Raw genomic sequence first — 19296 nt, forward strand, 5'->3', positions numbered from 1 at the left:
GCAGAAATGCATACATAACAATTCGAGTGCAAAAACAATTAGGCAATGGGCCTAAGGCAATCAGAAAATGGCAGAAATGCATACATGACAATTCAAATTCAGTCTGTCTCAACTCACAATAATCGAGACTTCTATAGCGCTGCTACATGCAGGCTGTTACTTAATGGAGAAAAAGAGGGAGGGGTTGGTTCTGTGCAACGCTCGGTCTGTACGCACGAGAGACCATCCCGTCCCCGTTCTCCACCCCTACGTACTCCCAACTTCCGCAGATTCACGCACACCTCACAAACTCCACCCTCCCTACCTTCCAGATAGGACACGCCCCTTTTTCACTCATTGTTTACAGCTACGTTTTAAATGTCGTCACTTTCCAGCAGACAGTCCATTAGTTCTCGCTGTTTCGCGGCAGCCCTTCTCAATGGGCGGGCAGAACGTCCTTGTGCGTTCGTCTGCTCTGATTCAGTTTCATTTTCATTTTCACTTCTTTCACTAACTGCATAGTTCTCACCTTTCTCGTCGTTGTCGTCCATTCCTGTGGCTGGTTGTTGAGTTGTCGTAGCTGTTGCCATACCCTGGTCGTCCCCAGCCGTCTCCGCTATCCCTGGCATTCCGGCTGTCGAACTGTACGCGCCCTCTTCTCCGTCATCGCCGTCTTCTCCTCCATCGTCGTCCTCAGAGGGGGCTATTTTTAGGGGAACCAGGTGGCTGATAGCTCGCAGCGACTCGGCACCTTCAAACAACACTTTAGCCGAACGTACGACTCCGTCGTCGTCAGGATACGTCTCCACGACACGTCCCAGAGGCCATGTCGCTCTTTTCTTATTCTCCTGCTTAACTAGCACGATGTCTCCGGGGTGCAGCTTGGAGGGTTCCCCGGGCCGATAGTCGTGCCGGGCTCTCAAGGCACTCAAATATTCCCTTCTCCAGCGTTCTCTGAACGCTTTGAGTGAATCTGTCAATCTTATGTAACGATCACGTAGCTTCCGAGAGGTGAAGGTTGCGTTGAGATGGTCGTCCGGTAAGATTGGTGCCATGAAGTGGACTTGGTGTCCTCTTATCAAATGGGAGGGGGTGAGAACTTCATCCTCTGGCTCGTCACCGCTGTACATAAGCGGTCGATTATTCACCACTGCTTCTGCTTCTTTCACGAGGGTTAGCACGTGGGCGTCCGGCAGGTACTTCTTTCTGAGGGCTATCTGGAGGGTCCGTTTCGTTACTCCTATCAAACGCTCGAAGAACCCACCTTTCCAAGGTGCACGGGGCGTCTGAAACTGCCACATTATGCCAGTTTTCCTCAGGAACTGCTGGACTTCATCTTCTTCATAGAGTCCCTGCAGGAGGTGGCTGGCAGCCTTGAAGGTTTGATGGTTATTGGACATGATGAGCTGTGGGGCACCATGGGTGGCACTAAACCGTCTAAGTGCCAACACGAATTCTTCTGCTTCCAAAGAGGGACAGAAGTCAAGGTACACGGCTCTGCTAGCCATGCAGGTTATGATAAGTATATATCCTGGCCGTGTCTCAGTATGAATTGCTGCTGTGTGGTCCACTCCGACCGCTGTGAAGGGTTTTGTGAGGGTGATCCTTTCCTTTGGCAGGGGTGGTGGTGGTGGCTGTCTCGTTAGAGGCTGGAAGGCTAGCTTGCATTCAGGGCATTGCCGCACGGTTCGCTTCGCAATGGAACGTAGACCCGCCACCCAACATTTCTGTCGAAAGATACCTATTAGAGTATTCACCCCACAATGCAAATGTAACTGATGTAGATAATTTAAATACATCCTAACTAAATGCCCTTTGGCTGGCAAGAGAATTAACTGATCAGTTTCTCCTACATGGGACACTCGTCCCCTGGTGCAGATGAGATTATCTACTAAAACTAAATTCAATTGTCTGACAAAATTAGCAACTTCACGAGGGGGTCTGACTCCGCCCTCTAAGTAGGCATAAACAGTAGGCAAATAATGTTTTTGCTCTAATTGGACAACAATACTGAACGTATGCCGTTCTCTCTTAGCAAACTTTAAAACTAGTCTGGCTACTCTCAACAAGAATTGGAACCCTACTTCCCTTTTCAGGATGTCCCAAATCTTGCCTGGGGGGGTAGGACACATCTCCTCCCTCAACTCCTGCACCGCCGCTACTACGTGAGTTTGATGTAGTGGATCTTCCTCCTTGTAAGGAACAGGCTTTCCCGTGGTCCTGAGGAATTCTGGACCGTTCCTCCACAGGGAGTTAGCTTGCAATTGTCGAGCCGTTGCACCTCGGGATATGATATCGGCAGGGTTCTGATGACTAGGGACATGGTTCAGACTGAAACTACAAACCTGCTGAATAAAAATAATTTCCGCCACTCTGTTAGAAACAAACACATTTTTATTAGACCTGGCATCGGGAGATGCTACCCATGCCAACGTTACCTTACTGTCGGTCCACATTACTATTTCTCGTGGCTCGATCAGTTCCTTGAGCGTTCTTGCTAGTCTGCTGCCTAACAACAAGGCCAGTAGCTCTAGCTTAGGGATCGTCAGCTTGCTCATCCCTTTCGGAGTGATCCTGGTCTTACTAGTAACCAGACTTACTCGATTGCATTCGTCCCTAGTATATGCCACTGCTCCATATGCCTTACTGCTGGCATCGGTGAACACATGAAGTTGTAAGCCCCTTCTTCCTATCGATCTTTGAAAGGTGATGTCGCTCACCGTTTTCAAATCATTCAACAATTCACTTGCCTCTTTAGCCCTTTCTTCTCCTAACACATCATCCCAACCTACATTATCCTCCCATAGTTGTTGAAGGAAAAGTTTTCCCCTTAAAAATAATGGTCTTATCAAACCTATCGGATCATAAATGGAGACTAATAGGGAAAGTACCCTACGCTTCGTAGGCACCCATCCCTCCCCTAACTCACAGATCCTTTTACTTTCACACACAATTTGTCCACGTCCCGGGCCCATCGCAGCCCGAGCACGTTCACACTCACAGGCTCACTCCACTGTTTCTCGCTATCGAAGGCCAAGTGATTGCTTGCCCACCCTTCTAAGGGCATACCCGCCCCTTTTAAGATGTTATGAACAGACTCATGCTCTCGCGTCATAAGTTCTAAGTCTTCAAACGTGGCTAGATAGTTATCGACATAAAAGGATTTTACTAAATCTGGGCGCCCTTCCTCTTTAAAATGACAATTTAATATTTGTTGTAGCAAAAATGGACTAGCTGTGATGCCGAACACCACGACTCTAAAGGCGAAGGTAAGCGCTCGACCAGCTGCCTCGCGCCACAGAAATCGTGTGTATTTGGCATCACGAGGATCTAACAAAACACGATGGAATGCTTTACTTATGTCGGCTAACATGGCATATCGTTTCAACCTAAACCTTATAATTAAACTATATGCTACCTCTACCAAATTGGGCCCAGGTAAGAGACATTCATTCAATGACTTGCAACCCTTTGACTTTGCCGAGGCATTGAACACGATTCTAAGGGGGGTGGTACGGCTGTCTTTCTTAACATCAAAGTGTGGCATGTAATAACCTTCCACTATGGGATTTTTCACCTCTGATATAAAACCTGCTTCGATATATTTATCTATCACTCCCTGATATTGTTCAAAATATTTCCTATCCTTTCTGTATTTGGTCTGCTATGACTCTAGCTGCGCCACAGCGTTACGATAATTCGTTTCTGGCCTAGCATCCGACCCGAATGGTATGCTAACCTGATATCCCTCAGGTTTCCTTACAACGCTTTGCCATACCTTTCGCATGGCCTCGGCCTCGCGAACAGTGTATTGCTCAGATGGGGCGATGCCAACACGGTCTAATCGCCACCACTCGTCTACATCATACAGATATGGCTCGTCCGTGATTCTGCACACTCTCAACGTTCTTACTTGTTCGACCTTTTCCCCTTGGAACAGCCACTGTGGCACCTTCCCGTACGGGGACATACCATTATGCGTTAAGAAAAGATTTATCCCATCTACTTTTTCAACACCTATGATAAAATAGCTAAAATAATCAGCCCCAACTAAAATGTGAACGTTCTTCATGGTATCTGATTGGTTTGCTGGATCGGCTAACGTGACTCCCTTGGTCAACAGATGCTGTCTGACCTTTACATAACCCACGTTATGTATCAGGACGTCCACGTGTTCGTGTGCCACCAACTTCATACGCACGATTCTTTTTCCCATTTCAACCCTGCAATTTACTACATCGTATTGTCTGCTTATTTCCTCGGAACCAAAAGGAGCTATATTCAAGGATACTCTTCCTACCACCGGTATGCCTAATTGACGGGCAATTTTTGCTGAGATGAAGCTCCTCTGGCTTCCTGAGTCAAGAAATAGGCGGACTCGCTTACTACCTTGCCTTTGTTGAATACCTGCCATGGCTGTTGGCAAGATAGTGCATGGGAGGTCCACCCCGAGATCCAGACCAAGGACCCCTAGGAGGCTCGTCATTGAGACGGACGACTCGGCGAGCTCCTATTCTTCAAACGATTATTCTTCCTACGATTCCTACTCTTTGGCTAGTTCCAGCAGACGTGACTCCAGGAGGAAGAGGAAGCAGTCCAGGAGGAGGAGACCAAGCTCACACGCCAGCCAGGCCAGGAATAGGTCGAAGTCCTCGAGGAGGAGACACAGGAGTAGGAGCTCCCCGAGGAAAAGGTATATCACGGTGGTTCGCCACCGCAGTGAATCCAGCAAGAAGGTCGCCGCTCCAGTGGAGTGTAGGACAGGGGACATATGAAGCCTAACCTACTGGTAGGTTAGGCTAGGCAAGAGATAGGTTGGGGGGGGGAAAAGGGTCTTCTTATAAGAAAGGATGGGTTATGTACCAGAGCGGCCACCTAGGAAGGGAGATGCTCACCCTAACCTATAGTAGGTGGACCAACTGAAAAACGGTGCACGCGTATATTTCAGCAAGGTACATAAACCAGCCCTCCCAACCTAACCTGGATTAGGGTTGTTAGACACTAATCAAGGAAGGGAGAAGACGTATCGCAAGGAAAAGGTCAAGGACCGATTCAGCTTAAAGGAGGTTGTCCTACCTTTAAGGCCCGCGACACTAAGGGAGGGGTCATTCCCTTAGGTGGGGAGGCGATACAGTACTCTGAGGAGTCTTGTCCTATCGCATGTAATAGGGTACAAGATTACCAGAGGGAAGCCCAGGGCTGGGGATGAAGAGAGCATATAGGGGACCTATCATAAGGTAAGGTTAACAAGGCACTCAAGATAACCTACCCCCTATATGGTCCCTGAAGGCGAAAAAACACTTGCATCACTGTCAATGGTATTGTAAAATAATGCCAGAATCTTCATAACTAACACTAGGATCACTGAAATATCATGCATTAACACTGGTATAGGCTCACTGGCCTAGGGGCTAATCAAAGCCTACTGGTATGGGGTCAGCGAAGACCCTAACTAAAGCGTCAAAAACACGATAAAAGTTCCTAGCTATGAAGACTAAATAACTAATAGCGCTGATTAGTGATTTATATACCGGTAAGGCTGTTGCGGCTAACTAAATAAGGCATGCAAGCAACAGCAGCGTCATAAAATGGCGCTGACCGGTCTGGCAAAGCTCTGCCACAAATATGCAAATATCTCGAAAAGTAAGATTTACTTTAAGGTCAGAGCTTATTTAAACAATACTTAAACCTTGTACTCAACTTTCCAGAAGAAGGTGAGGCTGAAGGTTGAGACATGGCGAGGATGCAAGCAGATAAAGTCGCACAAAGGGAAAAATACGTCCAATCGAGCGAGCTACTAGCAAAGGAATGAGGACGGACGTGACGTCATCAAAAGCAATGGCGTCCGTCTGTTTACATCGCGAGTACCGATATCGCCACATCTAGATCGGCTGCGGCTCAGCTCCCAGCCACTCCCTGTCCGCCATATTGAAGCGTTAACTCTATATGGGGTGCAGATAGCTATGTGGCACGTTTATACATGCGTGTCCCCTGTTGATACACGATGTCTTAAGGGGAAACCCTTAGGATACTCGCTCCAGAAGTTAGAATTCTGTGATAACCTGTGGTTTAATTCTCTGGGAAAATCCTAGTAGTGATTACCCAAGGAAGCTACCAAAAAGGATCCTTCCATCAGGACGCCATGGCTTGAGCCCAAAAACTTTCTATGAATACCAGAATCTACTAAAATTATGGAATTAATAAGACTCGCTATCGATGAGAGCTTGCAAGGAGGTAAAAGGAACAGCCTACTGTCAAATACTGAGGTGGGGACGGATGGGTATTGCTGTTGTAACTCGGCGTTGATATTATGAATTCGTTTACTTGTGATTTTTATGCAGAATATGGAACACTTTGAGTATCCTCAAACATTCCCCCCCCCCCAAAAAAAAAGTTCTATTAATAGAACCTAAACCTTTACAGAATTAATAGCAAACCATTTTCTTAGCAGACTTAAATCGGTGACGGCTTAGTATGAGGCCTACCTTTTTCTATTCTGGTTTAGTATGCAGCCTACCTTGCTTGTTAGGTTAGGTTAGGTTAGGTAAGGTTAGGTTAGGTAAGGTTAGGCCACATACTAAAACAGATAAAATTGCGTAGGCTGATTTCGAAAGGTAGGCCACATACTAAACCGTCACCCTTAAATCGAAGGCTTTTTAGACATCTCTCTACCTGACGGAAGAAATGGAGGCTAACGTTAAACTGGAACCAGACACCCTTAACTTTATCAGTACAATAACCTTTACAAGAAAATAAGTGGTGTTCCAGGTGTAATTTGATTGCTCCTGATGTTGACACTTGTCCGAGACTGCATTTCTCAACTTAAGATGTTTGGAACACAAGAATTTGAATATGAAAAACCATATTTCCAAAGTAAAACAAAGAAAAGAGATACGACCTAAATGAAGGATACCACCTAAGGTAGCTGCTTTGGATCGATTACGGTGGGTCGTGGCTCTGGGTCTGGTTCAACAGCTGGAGCTGGAGCGGAAGATGTTTTATCAAGGAGTAGAACCGTCGCTGGATCTTCCTGCCAAAGACTTTCTATCAGGGTCTCAGCCATTTGTTTCACGGTGAGGTATGCGACATTCAGCGATGGTTCGGGAGTGGCAGCAGACGGGTTGGTGTCCATGGCTGATGTATTAGCGCTTTGTGCAGGAGCACTGGTCAGTGGTGCGGCAGCAAGGGAAGGTGTGGAACCAACAGGTGGGTCTTTAGCTTTCTTCTTCTTGGTTGCTGGTGTTCCTACAGGCACAGGGGATTAGGCCTGTATAGGAGTTCTGGTTACAGCAGGAGATGCAGCAGTGATCTTCGAAGTGTTGCCCTTTGAAGAGGTGGTTCAGGCATATGGATGATGTTTACACTTGATGTTTGAAAGGTCAAAGGATCCGTGCTTTTCAAAGTGGCTGCATCCTTTTTCTAATGCAAACTTGCAGTCTCTGCAGTTGCATTTGACTTGGTGATTGAAGAAAAATTTATCCTGGACAGTTTTGCTCTTGATTCCTACAACAACAAGTGTGAATATGTTGACTCTGTGCCATTCATAATCCCTGTAGAATTGACATCTGCCGTTCTCTGAATATTTCTTGTAGTGTCTGTTCTCATTGTATAAGTGAGTCCATGCCCAGACACCTAAATAGAAGACAGACATGGCAGGCACAGATGGGAGACTGGTGTCCCCTGTGCCGAGTAAGCTGGGAGGGGTAACTTGGTGTCCAATGTGCATTGCTACGGGCCAACGCAAGAGCCCGTGTCCAGCATAAGGCTGGGAAATCTAACAAGCAAGCAAGCAAGTTCAATGTGCCGGCAGGCACAGACGGGAGACTGGTATCCCATGTGCCTGGTAAGCTGGGAGGGGTAACTTGGTGTCCCCTGTGCCGGGTAAGCAGGTACTTGCACTGGCAGAGAGAGATCCTCTCAGTCTGGGAACTGAGCTGAGATTGCCTTGCCTTATGCAAGGCACGGGCTCTTGCTTGTAAGACTCTTCTATGCTTGCTTGTTAGATTATCCAGCCTTGTGCTACTATGGGTGGAGAGGGAGTTATGCATATATGGTCAGTCTCAAGGGCGTTTTCCTTCAGCTAAGGTATTATTACGGTCTTTTGCCTCTGCCATTCATGAGTAACCTTTGAACCCTAAGGACAGTGATAAAGTTGCATAGGCCCATGCTCTTGAGAGAGAGAGAGAGAGAGACCTCTAATTCTCGGTTCCTCATATCAACAACAGTTTTTTGGTGCGAAAATTTTCCCTGATTGCACATCAACCTTTTAATTAAAAAAAGTCGTATTATATATGTATATCGAAATTGAAAGAAAAATTTATAGAAAATACTAGCTATTAACATTATATTCAATAAAAATTACAAAATATATTGCATTCCTATTTTTTTCTCATGTATTTAAATAAGTCAAAGTGATTAGATCTTCTCAATACAGAGATACTATAAGAATATTCTCTATCATGTCATCTATTTCTCTGTTTTTTTGAGGAGTACAGGTTAATTCCTGCTCCTGATAATACATATCATCATATTAATTTATCTTAATAAACTTCCCTGCAATGGTTCATGACAGTAGATGCCTCAACTACAAGGTTTTTAAACTGTGCGTCGGATCAAATTGTACTGTTCATACTGCAATGACAATTTATTTGTATTGTTTATACCACAAAGAAATTTAAATAGTATTGTATAATTATACCACAAGGACATTACTTTAATCAAAACTTATTTACTAACCTAAATCTCTCCCTCAGACGTTTTGTCAATAAATAGTGTTAATAAAAAGATATAAAGTATTTACTAACACCGGCCGAAGTCAACAACAGGATCTTGTTTTCGGATGAACGCTCCATAATCTTGCAACTTTTCCCATGTCAAAATCTTATTGTGATAAATTACACAATACATACAAAAACATATTATAAACTTTCTTAGAATACCAGAATCTACTAAAATTATGTAATTAATAAGACTCGCTATCGATGAGAGCTTGCAAGGAGGTAAAGGGAACAGCCTACTGTCAAATACTGAGGTGGGGACGGATGGGTATTGCTGTTGTAACTCGGTGGGGAAATTATGAATTCGTTTACTTGTGATTTTTATGCAGAATATGGAACACTTTGCGTATCCTCAAACATCCCCCCCCCCAAAAAAAAGTGCTATTAATAGAACCTAAACCTTTACAGAATTAATAGCAAACCCTTTTCTTAGCGGACTTAAATCAGTGACGGCTTAGTATGAGGCCTACCTTTTTCTATTCTGGTTTAGTATGCAGCCTACCTGGCTTGTTAGGTTATGTTAGGTTAGGTTAGGTAAGGTTAGGCCACATACTAAAACAGATAAAATTGCATAGGCCATATTCGAAAGGTAGGCCACATACTAAACCGTCACCCTTAAATCGAAGGCTTTTTAGACATCTCTCTACCTGACGGAAGAAATGGAGGCTAACATTAAACTGGAACAAGACACCCTTAACTTTATTATTACAATAACCTTTACAAGAAAATAAGAGGTGTTCCAGGTGTAATTTGATTGCTCCTGATGTTGACATTTGTCCGAGACTGCATTTCTCAACTTAAGATGTTTGGAACACAAAAATTTAGATATGAAAAACCATATATCCAAAGTAAAACAAAGAAAAGAGATACGACCTAAATGAAGGATACCACCTAAGGTAGCTGCTTTGGATCGATTACGGTGGGTCGTGGCTCTGGGTCTGGTTCAACAGCTGGAGTTGGAGCGGAAGATGTTTTATCAAGGAGTAGAACAGTCGCTGGATCTTCCTGCCAAGGTCTTTCGATCAGGGTCTCAGCCATTTATTTCACAGTGAGGTATGCGTTATTCAGCGATGGTTCGGAAGTGGCAGCAGAAGGGTTGGTGTCTATGGCTGATGTATTAGCGCTTTGTGCAGGAGCACTGGTCAGTGGTGCGGCAGCAAGGGAAGGTGTGGAACCAACAGGTGGGTCTTTAGCTTTCTTCTTCTTGGTTGCTGGTGTTCCTACAGGCACAAGGGATTAGGCCTGTATAGGAGTTCTGGTTACAGCAGGAGATGCAGCAGTGGTCTTTGAAGTGTTGCCCTTTAAAGAGGTGGTTCGGGCAGTTGGACGAGGTTTACACTTGATGTTTGAAAGGTCAAAGGATCCGTGCTTTTCAAAGTGGCTGCGTCCTTTTTCTAATGCAAACTTGCAGTCTCTGCAGTTGCATTTGACTTGGTGATTGGAGTGAAAATTCATCCTGGACAGTTTTGCTCTTGATTTCTACAACAACAAGAGTGAATATGTTGACTCTGTCCCATTTATAATCCCTGCAGAATTGCCATCTGCAGTTCTCTGAATATTTCTTGCAGTGTCTGTTCTCATTGTATAAGTGAGTCCATGCCCAGACACCTAAATAGAAGACAGACATGGCAGGCACAGACGGGAGACTGGTGTTCCCTGTGCCTGGTAAGCTGGGATCGGGTAACTTAGTGCCCAATGTGCCTTCCTATGGGCCAACGCAAGAGCCCGTGCCCAGCACAAGGCTGGGAAATCTAACAAGCAAGCAAGCAAGTTCAATGTGCCGGCAGGCACAGACGGGAGACTGGTATCCCATGTGCCTGGTAAGCTGGGAGGGGTAACTTGGTGTCCCCTGTGCCGGGTAAGCAGGTACTTGCACTGGCAGAGAGAGATCCTCTCAGTCTGGGAACTGAGCTGAGATTGCCTTGCCTTATGCAAGGCACGGGCTCTTGCTTGTAAGACTCTTTTATGCTTGCTTGTTAGATTGTCCAGCCTTGTGCTACTATGGGTGGAGAGGGAGTTATGCATATATGGTCAGTCTCAAGGGCGTTGTCCTTCGGTTAAGGTATTATTACGGTCTCTTGCCTCTGCCATTCATGAGTCCCCTTTGAACCCTAGGGACAGGGATAAAGTTGCATAGGCCCATGCTCTTGAGAGAGAGAGAGAGAGAGAGAGAGAGAGAGAGAGAGAGAGTGAGAGAGAGAGAGAGAGAGAGAGAGAGAGAGAGAGAGAGAGAGAAAAAATGTTTCTAATTCTCGGTTCTTTATCATCCACAACATTTTTTTTTTTTTGGTGCGAAGATTTTCCCTGAATGCACATCAACCTTTTAATTAAAAAAAAGTCGTATTATATATGTATATTCAAATAATAGAAAAATGTATAAAAAAAATACTAGCTATTATATGCATTTAAAATTATATTTAATGAGAAATACAAAATATATTACATTCCTGTTTTTTTCTCATGTATTTAAATATATAAAACTAATGAATACTTCGCGGTATCAAGAATGTCAGAACATCTTTCTATAATAATTTTCTATCTTTTTGTCGAGTTCAGGTTAATCCCTGCTCCTTATTATAAAATATTATAGTAATTTATATTAATAATTTCCCCTGCCAATTGCTGCAATGATTCATGGAAATAGTCACCTCTACTACAAAGTTTTTACAATTTGCGTCGGATCAAATTGTACTGTTCATACTGCAAAGACAATTTATTTGTATTGTTTATACCACAAAGACATTACTTTAATCAAAACTTATTTACGAACCTAAATATCTCCCTCAGATGTTTTATCAATAATTAATGTTAATGAAAAGATAGAAAGTATTTAATAACACCGGCCGAAGTCAACGACAGGAGTTTATTTTCGGAAGAACGTTCCATAATCTCTGCAACAAAAGAAAAGCAGATGAATGGACTAAATTTCATCTAACACATGACATGATCAAATCCAGGAACAAATTCCTTCACAATATATTTCTTTTTCTTCTAATTCAGCCATTGTTTTCAATAAGATCTTCTTTTGTCAGTCATGTAACTGTTCCCAATAAAATTCCTTCATTATCATATATATTTTGGTTGGTGTTTACAGTTCAGACAATTCAATTTTGGAATAAAACATCAATGAAGTATTATTTATCAACGCATTTTCTGCATGATATTTGCTATGAAAACTACAATAGAAATTTGGTATAACTACGTCAAAAAATATAGCATAATTTAGCTTTAGCATAATTTTCATCCGAGTCTTTCACAATTAAGATCTGGTAACACTGATAGTATTAGACTCAGTTTTAGAAGAGAAAAGACAGGTAGGGAAAGGAAAGGTTTTTTGGTTCTATGTCTAGCCCTTCCCACAGGAGTCTGTTCCTCTGACACCAAGGTATGATTATTGAAAATTTACGATGAATGAAAGCTTGTATGTTGAAGTTACAGATCCGATGTCAAGAACTGATGACTATCCTAAAAAAAACTTTATTTATGCAAATATTCACCAATTTCATAAAATTTTGAATAAACAGTTCACGTAAAATATTTAATAAAAAAAAAATGAATTAGTAATCGCTTACTCATTAACTTATATTTTGAAAATAAAGTGACTTTTCTTCAGGAAATATCTAATATAGAGTTTTGCGGTTACATAAAAAAGTCTTTTATAAGTTCTTATCTCTTTTCTTTCTGTTTAGTTCCTTCATTTCCTTTATTCCTTTCCATCTTTCATCATTCATCCAGGGTTTTCCTGTATCTTTTATTCAATCATTCATTTATTTGTACATTTTTACAATATATTCCCTTAAGCTACTTGCCTAACCTTCACGTCTCGTCATTCAGGAAATAAAGAAAACCACAAAATCATACAATAAGATAATTTTACTAAGGAGAATTTATATTTAGATTGAATCTGAGTAGACTCATTATTATTCCAGGAATTTCTCCCTAAATACAGTGGCAGAGACTTATAAAACTCCAAATTGGCTAATTAATATTTTCCTTACTAGAATCATCTCACCCTCAAGAACTATTTTAGGGATCCCAGTGAAATACTGAACAGGAATTCACGTTAATCAAGAGAAATCTTGCTGAAAGCGATGGATGGGAACAGGAATGTATCACGAGGAAATCATGATTCAAATCTTCACCTTCAAAGCAAAAGAAAAAACAAATCTTTTGCTGTAAATTCATTTATTTCTTCACTATCCCGTTCCAAGGTGATTATATTACCAACAGAAACATTAAATGAAAGGAGGTTTGAATATTGAGAATTCAGTCTATAATTTATCAGATGTTCGTTTATCAAAGTCACCCAATTAAGACAAAAGCTAGAACCGGGTGACCTGACCAATCATGAGGACCAAGAGTTAAAGAGAAAAGAAAATAGAGATAATTTAGATTATGGATGATGGGGCCTCTGCATTCTTCCTTGTGATGTCCAAAACGTTGGCATCTATAACATAGAAGGGGCTCAGGAGTATATTCTTCGATGGGGAAAGTTCCCCAGACTCCTAAGTCCAGTTTGGAGGGAGCTGGACCGATGAAGGTGGCAATGAGGCGTCGAACTGGAACGTTGTCTTTGCTCGTGCAGCAAACAGCACAGTCAATGTTGCTGCACGATGTTGCAATGGTGATAGACATCGTGACAGGATACCTGGTGATGACAGCTTTCTTCCTGATAAAAGCAGGATCCAGCAGCGTTAAAGTTGGGTCTTCCTGGAGGAATCTGGCTGTCTCAACGTCCTTGGGGTAGATGATGAGATCACCTTTCCTGTTGGGTCTTGCAGTGAGTTGCATGCCTGGCTTAGCAGCCATGGCAGCAACAGAGGCATAGGAGAGTTCGTTGTCAATATGTGAGAGCCAAAACTTTGGCAGAGGCTTTTTATAACTGTGTAGCTGGGATGTTCTCTGCAATAGCAGTGGCCTCTTGCAGGAATGTCGTAAGGCAATCTGTGCAGTTGCAGTCCGAAGGTTAGAACCCTGTGATACCTGATGGTAAATCTCTTATAATATCAATCGCAGAAATATTATAATGTAGGAAGCTGCCGGAGGAAACTTCCATCAGGACGACATGGCCGCCATCTCACCCTAAAATAGATTTTTCCTAAGTCAAAATTCCTTTTTGAATAGAAAATTGTACATAGTTCAGTGACCAGCAGTGTTTCAAGTGGAGTGGTGTGGTGTCTCGTACTAAACCAACCAATTAATTCAAATGAAAACATCTCCAGTTATAGAAAAAATATATATATATTTACTTAAAAACAATTTGAAAAAAAGAATAAAATTAATAATTTAGGTATTTATTGTCTCATTAGCTCTATATAACATAAATATATTACTTTCAGATTTAAAGTCTGCAGTTCATTGTATGAGTAACTAAATAAATCTATTTTTTATATCGAAGGTCCTCTCTCAGTGGGAGCTGAGCGAGAGTGAATAGTATAGTATAATCATTTTCAAAGTAGAATATCTTTGAAAAGGAAAGAGTATTTATTACTCCTCCTTACAGTAATGGTTGAGATTGAAGTGTAATATATTTACTTCCATTCATTCCTGTACACCTAGGCTGATATGATTGTCTTTTTGGACTCTGGAATCTAAAGTCTACACTGAATCACTGGGTTTAGTAGAAGAGAAATTGTAGTCCATCGCTGCCTGTAAAATCAAAGCTATAGAATTTGTAATTAAATTCATTTTCACGCCACTTGCACCATCAGTATAGTTTTTCCATTCGGTTATCATGTGTATATTATGCACAGTCAGCCCTCTTTTTACGTGAGATCTCACTTCGCAATTTTACCTACACGCGGCAGAGATAACTGCAATACCTATTGAATAATAAACCCCATTCGTAATTAAAGATTTTTAAGGAGCGAAGATTTCAAATCCATTACACTGTACGTGCCTTCCCCCATTTACCTCGTTCCCCACCCAGCTCATTTCACCTATCGCTGTATACTGTATATCCATTAACTGTAGTGGAAAATGACAGTTATATTTGAAATAAACTGAATTTTGATTAAATTGGGGTTTCGCTTAATTGTATCGTATTTGTAAACAAAAACAGCAAATTATAATGTTTTCCATTGTTATGTTTATACTTTCCAAAGCAATTGATTAACTGTGCGTGGTCTGCCGTCGTTAACCTCAATTTTAGGATCAAATAACTCCTTCATTATTAAGGTATGCTATTGAAGGATATTTCATATTTCCTAAGAGAAACAATTATTGCTCAAATATATGTTTTAGTTTATGGAATAAGCTGTATTTCTGTTTAAGAAAGTATAAAAATTGAACAATAGGTGAGTTTTAACAAAGCTTACAACTTTACATCGTCGTCATTAATGAATATGTAAACATATCATCTCTTGGCAAAGATGTAAAAAATCCTAATTATCAAAATTAATGTTTTTTGCTTTAATATATTGGATTAATTTTTGTTTTTATTATCACTCTCTTGCCGTAGATTGGGCCAGGAAGTTTCTCCCAAGTCATTTCAGTTAATGAGGATGTGTAGTGTTTTATTGCTCTGCACATAGAGCATTGTGTCAAAGTAGATATATGAGCAGAATCAAAGATTGCCTCCTCTCCGCAGGGGTGTGGAGCTCTTCCTACAGGCTCCCAAAATCGATCCAATTCAGAGACGCACGGAAAGGCTTTAGCAGTAGAGAATAGTGGTATAGAAGCAAGTCCCAGTGAGTGAGAGACTGGGGGAGGAGAGAAGGACAATTAGTAGTAGAGGAAAGGAGCAGTTTTAAGTGTAAGAAATTATCCCTGCTGTAGGGATTGTGAGGCAGTGAGGTTGGTTTGGGGGGAAAGGGAGGATATGACTTGAGGTCTGAAGGGGATCCAGGACATTTCGAAGGGATGAGACCCGGGTGAAAAGGTGGATGGCAATAGGGGTTAAGTCTTGCAAGAGCAAGGTGTTTAGCTGGAGGGTGATTGAAGGGGAGAATTGGGATGAGGAAGGATTTGGATGAAGTGAGGGCACTGGAGCTCTCTGGATGACAGGGTCAGGAACAATAGTAGCCACGGTGGCCGGATCAGGAGTGGAGGTGGTTCGGATGACAGGATCTGGAGTGACGGCGGGTGGATGGGCACAGTGTAAAATCCGGACGTCGGATGTCGGACGTCGGATGCCGTCCACAGTGTTGCCATCAACAATTTTCAGTTCCCGCTAGACAAAACCCTAAAAACCTACAGTCAGTGGTTTCCAGTGAACCCGTTTTTCTAGACATTCCTTACTTATGTATCATTTTTTGTTACCATGATCTTATTTATCTGACTTTCTTACTCCTATCTTCCACAATTAAGTTAGTATGTATCTACACTTATTAATATCCAGTCTGACGAGGGTAATACTGTCACACCATCTGAGGCTCTTTCCAAAAGATCTTTTTATATATTGTCCTTATTGCTCTCCCGTCACACTGATAACTTGTTAATGCTTGCCATCAACAACTTTTAGTTCCCCCTAGACAAAACCCTAAAAACCGCTAGATTTGGGCTTTGACCCGCTAGATTTACAAGATATTCTACAGAGCTTAAAAAAATCAACACCAAGCTGTATGTACCGTGTGTGTGTGTGTGTAAAATTGTATATAGTTCATACATCTGTATCTATATCTATATCTATCTATAAAAGCGCACACATATATAATGCACATGAATATTGCCCTTTGATGTTAAAAAAGATGAGAATAAATTTTATATGGGACTCGATACCTTATGTACAGACATAAATTCAATGTTTACCTTTATTATTAAATATGGCTCCTCCTGCCCTCTCACCCTCTTCGTGAACTACTAGAGCTGCTTGCGATGTTCCCTCAGTGGAAGTGATATATGTATGTCTGTTTCATTCCAATCATATTCAAAAGATCTGGTGGTACCTCATAGTTAAAGTAGGTTTTTGCATGTCTTTTTAGCCCCGAACGGATCCCAAAAATGGCATTCATCATTTTCGTCTGCATTCTATTTCTTATCTTATTTTTCACAAGATTCATCTAGCTAAAAAATCTTTCAACTTCTGTATTTGAATGAGGATACAAAACATTCTTTAAAATAGTACTACACTTCGATCTCTTAATCGATGTAATTGATGGCATTTTGCTATCAGTGAAGCATGCCTTGCATAAATCGTTCAAGTGATCGCAAGTTGACACTGAAGTATGCTCTGCTATAAACAATGCCATACGTCCTTTTGCAATCTGAACTTCACTTGATTTTCTTAAAGGCTGAAACGGTATTGTAAACTGTCTGGCACTGGCTTAAGCGGCATTTGCCCTGTGTGTGTGTGATTTTTTTTTCTTTTTCCGTGAGCTTTCAAGTCACATAACTTATGACACAAGCACGCACTAACAAAATTTACAAGCAGGCACACTTTCACCACTTCCCTTCTTTTTCAGTTAACCAATGTTTTAAATATTCATCTTGAATCCACTCCCTTAAAAATTTCTGTGTATATTTAGTCTTTGGCAATTTGAATTTATATTCAATATACCTCTAGCCTATAGCAGTCGCGATAGTCAACCTTAACTTACAAAGACTGGTTTGCGTTGGTCCGATTACACTAAAAATCGGTCAACGTTGGTTGGCAGGGATAAAACAAACTTCAGTTGGAATCATGAGTGATGCCTGTATGGTATGTTAGTAGGCAACTTTGTAGCAACTGGTACTTGGAAATACAAGAGTCAAGTTTCTAAAATTCTACTGCAATTTGATTTTTGTGAATTGAATTGGATTAACAATTAATGAGAACATGTTTTAGGGGAAAAAAAATCCAGAAAACCGCTAAAATTTTTCTTACAAAGCTAAACTTTTCCGCTAGCCGCTAAACTCATTTCTTTCCCGCTAGATTGAAGCAAAAAGATCCAGATCTAGCGGGAAAACCGCTAAAATGGCAACTCCGGGAGAATAGAAAATCGCTTGTATCACCAGGAAAGACGCGAAAATACACCTCTTTTTTTGTGACTGGTAATGTTCACTGATACTTTCTGTTATTTTCTGAATGTGTGTGTGTAGATCGCCTTACCTTATGTAAGACACAGGCTCTTGCCGCTGGGCAGCCCGTAAAAATTTTCCGAATAGTTTATTTTAAAAGTTACACGAGACTACAAGTAGAAATACAACAAAAGCAGTTTTACATATAAGCATGTAAGTGTGAGACGATGCACACACAAACTATCCAGGCCCCTCTTTTGTTTTTTTTTAATGTGCTGTTAATATATCACTTAGTACATCTGTCACAAATTCAAGTTTCATTTAATAATGTTTTAGCACCTTTATTACCACACACTGGATGATACTATGCATCACATTCTGGGCATTGCACTAATTTGTCAAAATAAAAATTTGGTCGATTGCATGGACAATCCATTTCAATTTTATGATGTGTGCTTTTCACCTGAATTGGTGATTTTCTGGAAATTTTTAGAAAAGGTTCAAATTTTTTTCTTTCTAAACATTTTATTAAGTGTGGTCTCATCTGGCTTTCATCATAGATCCATGGACTAGTTCCATCCTTTAATAATGATTTTAAACTGTTACAGCCAAATTCTACAGCATTAGCAATAGCATACACTCCACAGTCATTATTATTGGTCTGCAACACTGGACTGTAACTGTAAATATGGTATTCAGTTGCTACTGATTCAGGAGAACAGTATAGTTGTAAGATTTGGATTTCTGTTGCTGATGTTAATGAATGTTGGGTAGCACGCATGCTGTCTATGATGTATGCATTATTGTCATTGGTTTTCACAGAGAGAATCCAGTGGCTGTGGCCATTATACTGTATTTGCATTGATGGTCCATTTTCAACATATTTGAACCCCCCTTCAGGACCTAACTTCCACTGATTGTCTTTATACACAGGGCATTTTATTGTCTCTTCCATGCCTGCAATGTGTGGGAATTTTCTTTTCATGATAGTGTGAGCAGCAAATATGTGAATGTCATTCAGCCAACCATCTCTTTCAATTAAAGTTTTGTCCTGAATTTTTAAATCTGGGTCTCTAATCCACAAATGTGTGGCACGTTTTTCTTTGACAGGTGAATCTGAAATGACAATAGTCTCTAATTTAGATTTTTGCTTACTTTTCCCATCAACTTCAGTTGGTGATATTTTACTTGTTTTATCAGCAAATAAACATCTCTTAACTGAACTTGACAGTTGTTTGCGTTTTCTGCTGGTTGTTTTTGGAAGATTTAGATCATCCTTTTCAGCGGATTTAGTTTTTTATTTTGGGTATCTGAACTAGTTAAATCGGGCAATTTTTCATCTGGTGTTTTTGGTACTGCTGAAAATTTCTGTTCCAAAAAGTTGTTACAATTTACTGGATTGGTTTCAGAAGCTATATTCACACCAATAGATGGAGATTTTATATCTCCAGTTTCACCTAGCATATCATTTTTCCCTGTGGAATCAAATGACTGTCTACTCACTGATTTAGTCCTATTTAAGCTCAACCTGAGTTGCACCCTTTTCTTATTGGATTTTTTCAAAATTGATTTAGGTGGTTTGACTGATTCTGAAGCTTTGGTT

General features: G+C 41.2%; 1 protein-coding gene across 1 annotated transcript in view; it reads right to left on the reverse strand.

Moving 5' to 3' along the window:
• Nucleotides 1-7111, reverse strand: part of LOC137633743 (uncharacterized) — a 28890-nt gene extending 21779 nt beyond the window's left edge. The window contains exon 1 of the mRNA XM_068365989.1: nucleotides 6923-7111. Within this exon, the coding sequence (XP_068222090.1) occupies nucleotides 6923-7111 (189 nt within the window). The remainder of the gene's footprint in view (nucleotides 1-6922) is intronic.
• Nucleotides 7112-19296: the final 12185 nt, after the last annotated feature.

Source organism: Palaemon carinicauda, chromosome 43, assembly GCF_036898095.1.
Source record: "Palaemon carinicauda isolate YSFRI2023 chromosome 43, ASM3689809v2, whole genome shotgun sequence".
In the NCBI taxonomy this organism is placed as follows: Eukaryota; Metazoa; Arthropoda; class Malacostraca; order Decapoda; family Palaemonidae; genus Palaemon; species Palaemon carinicauda.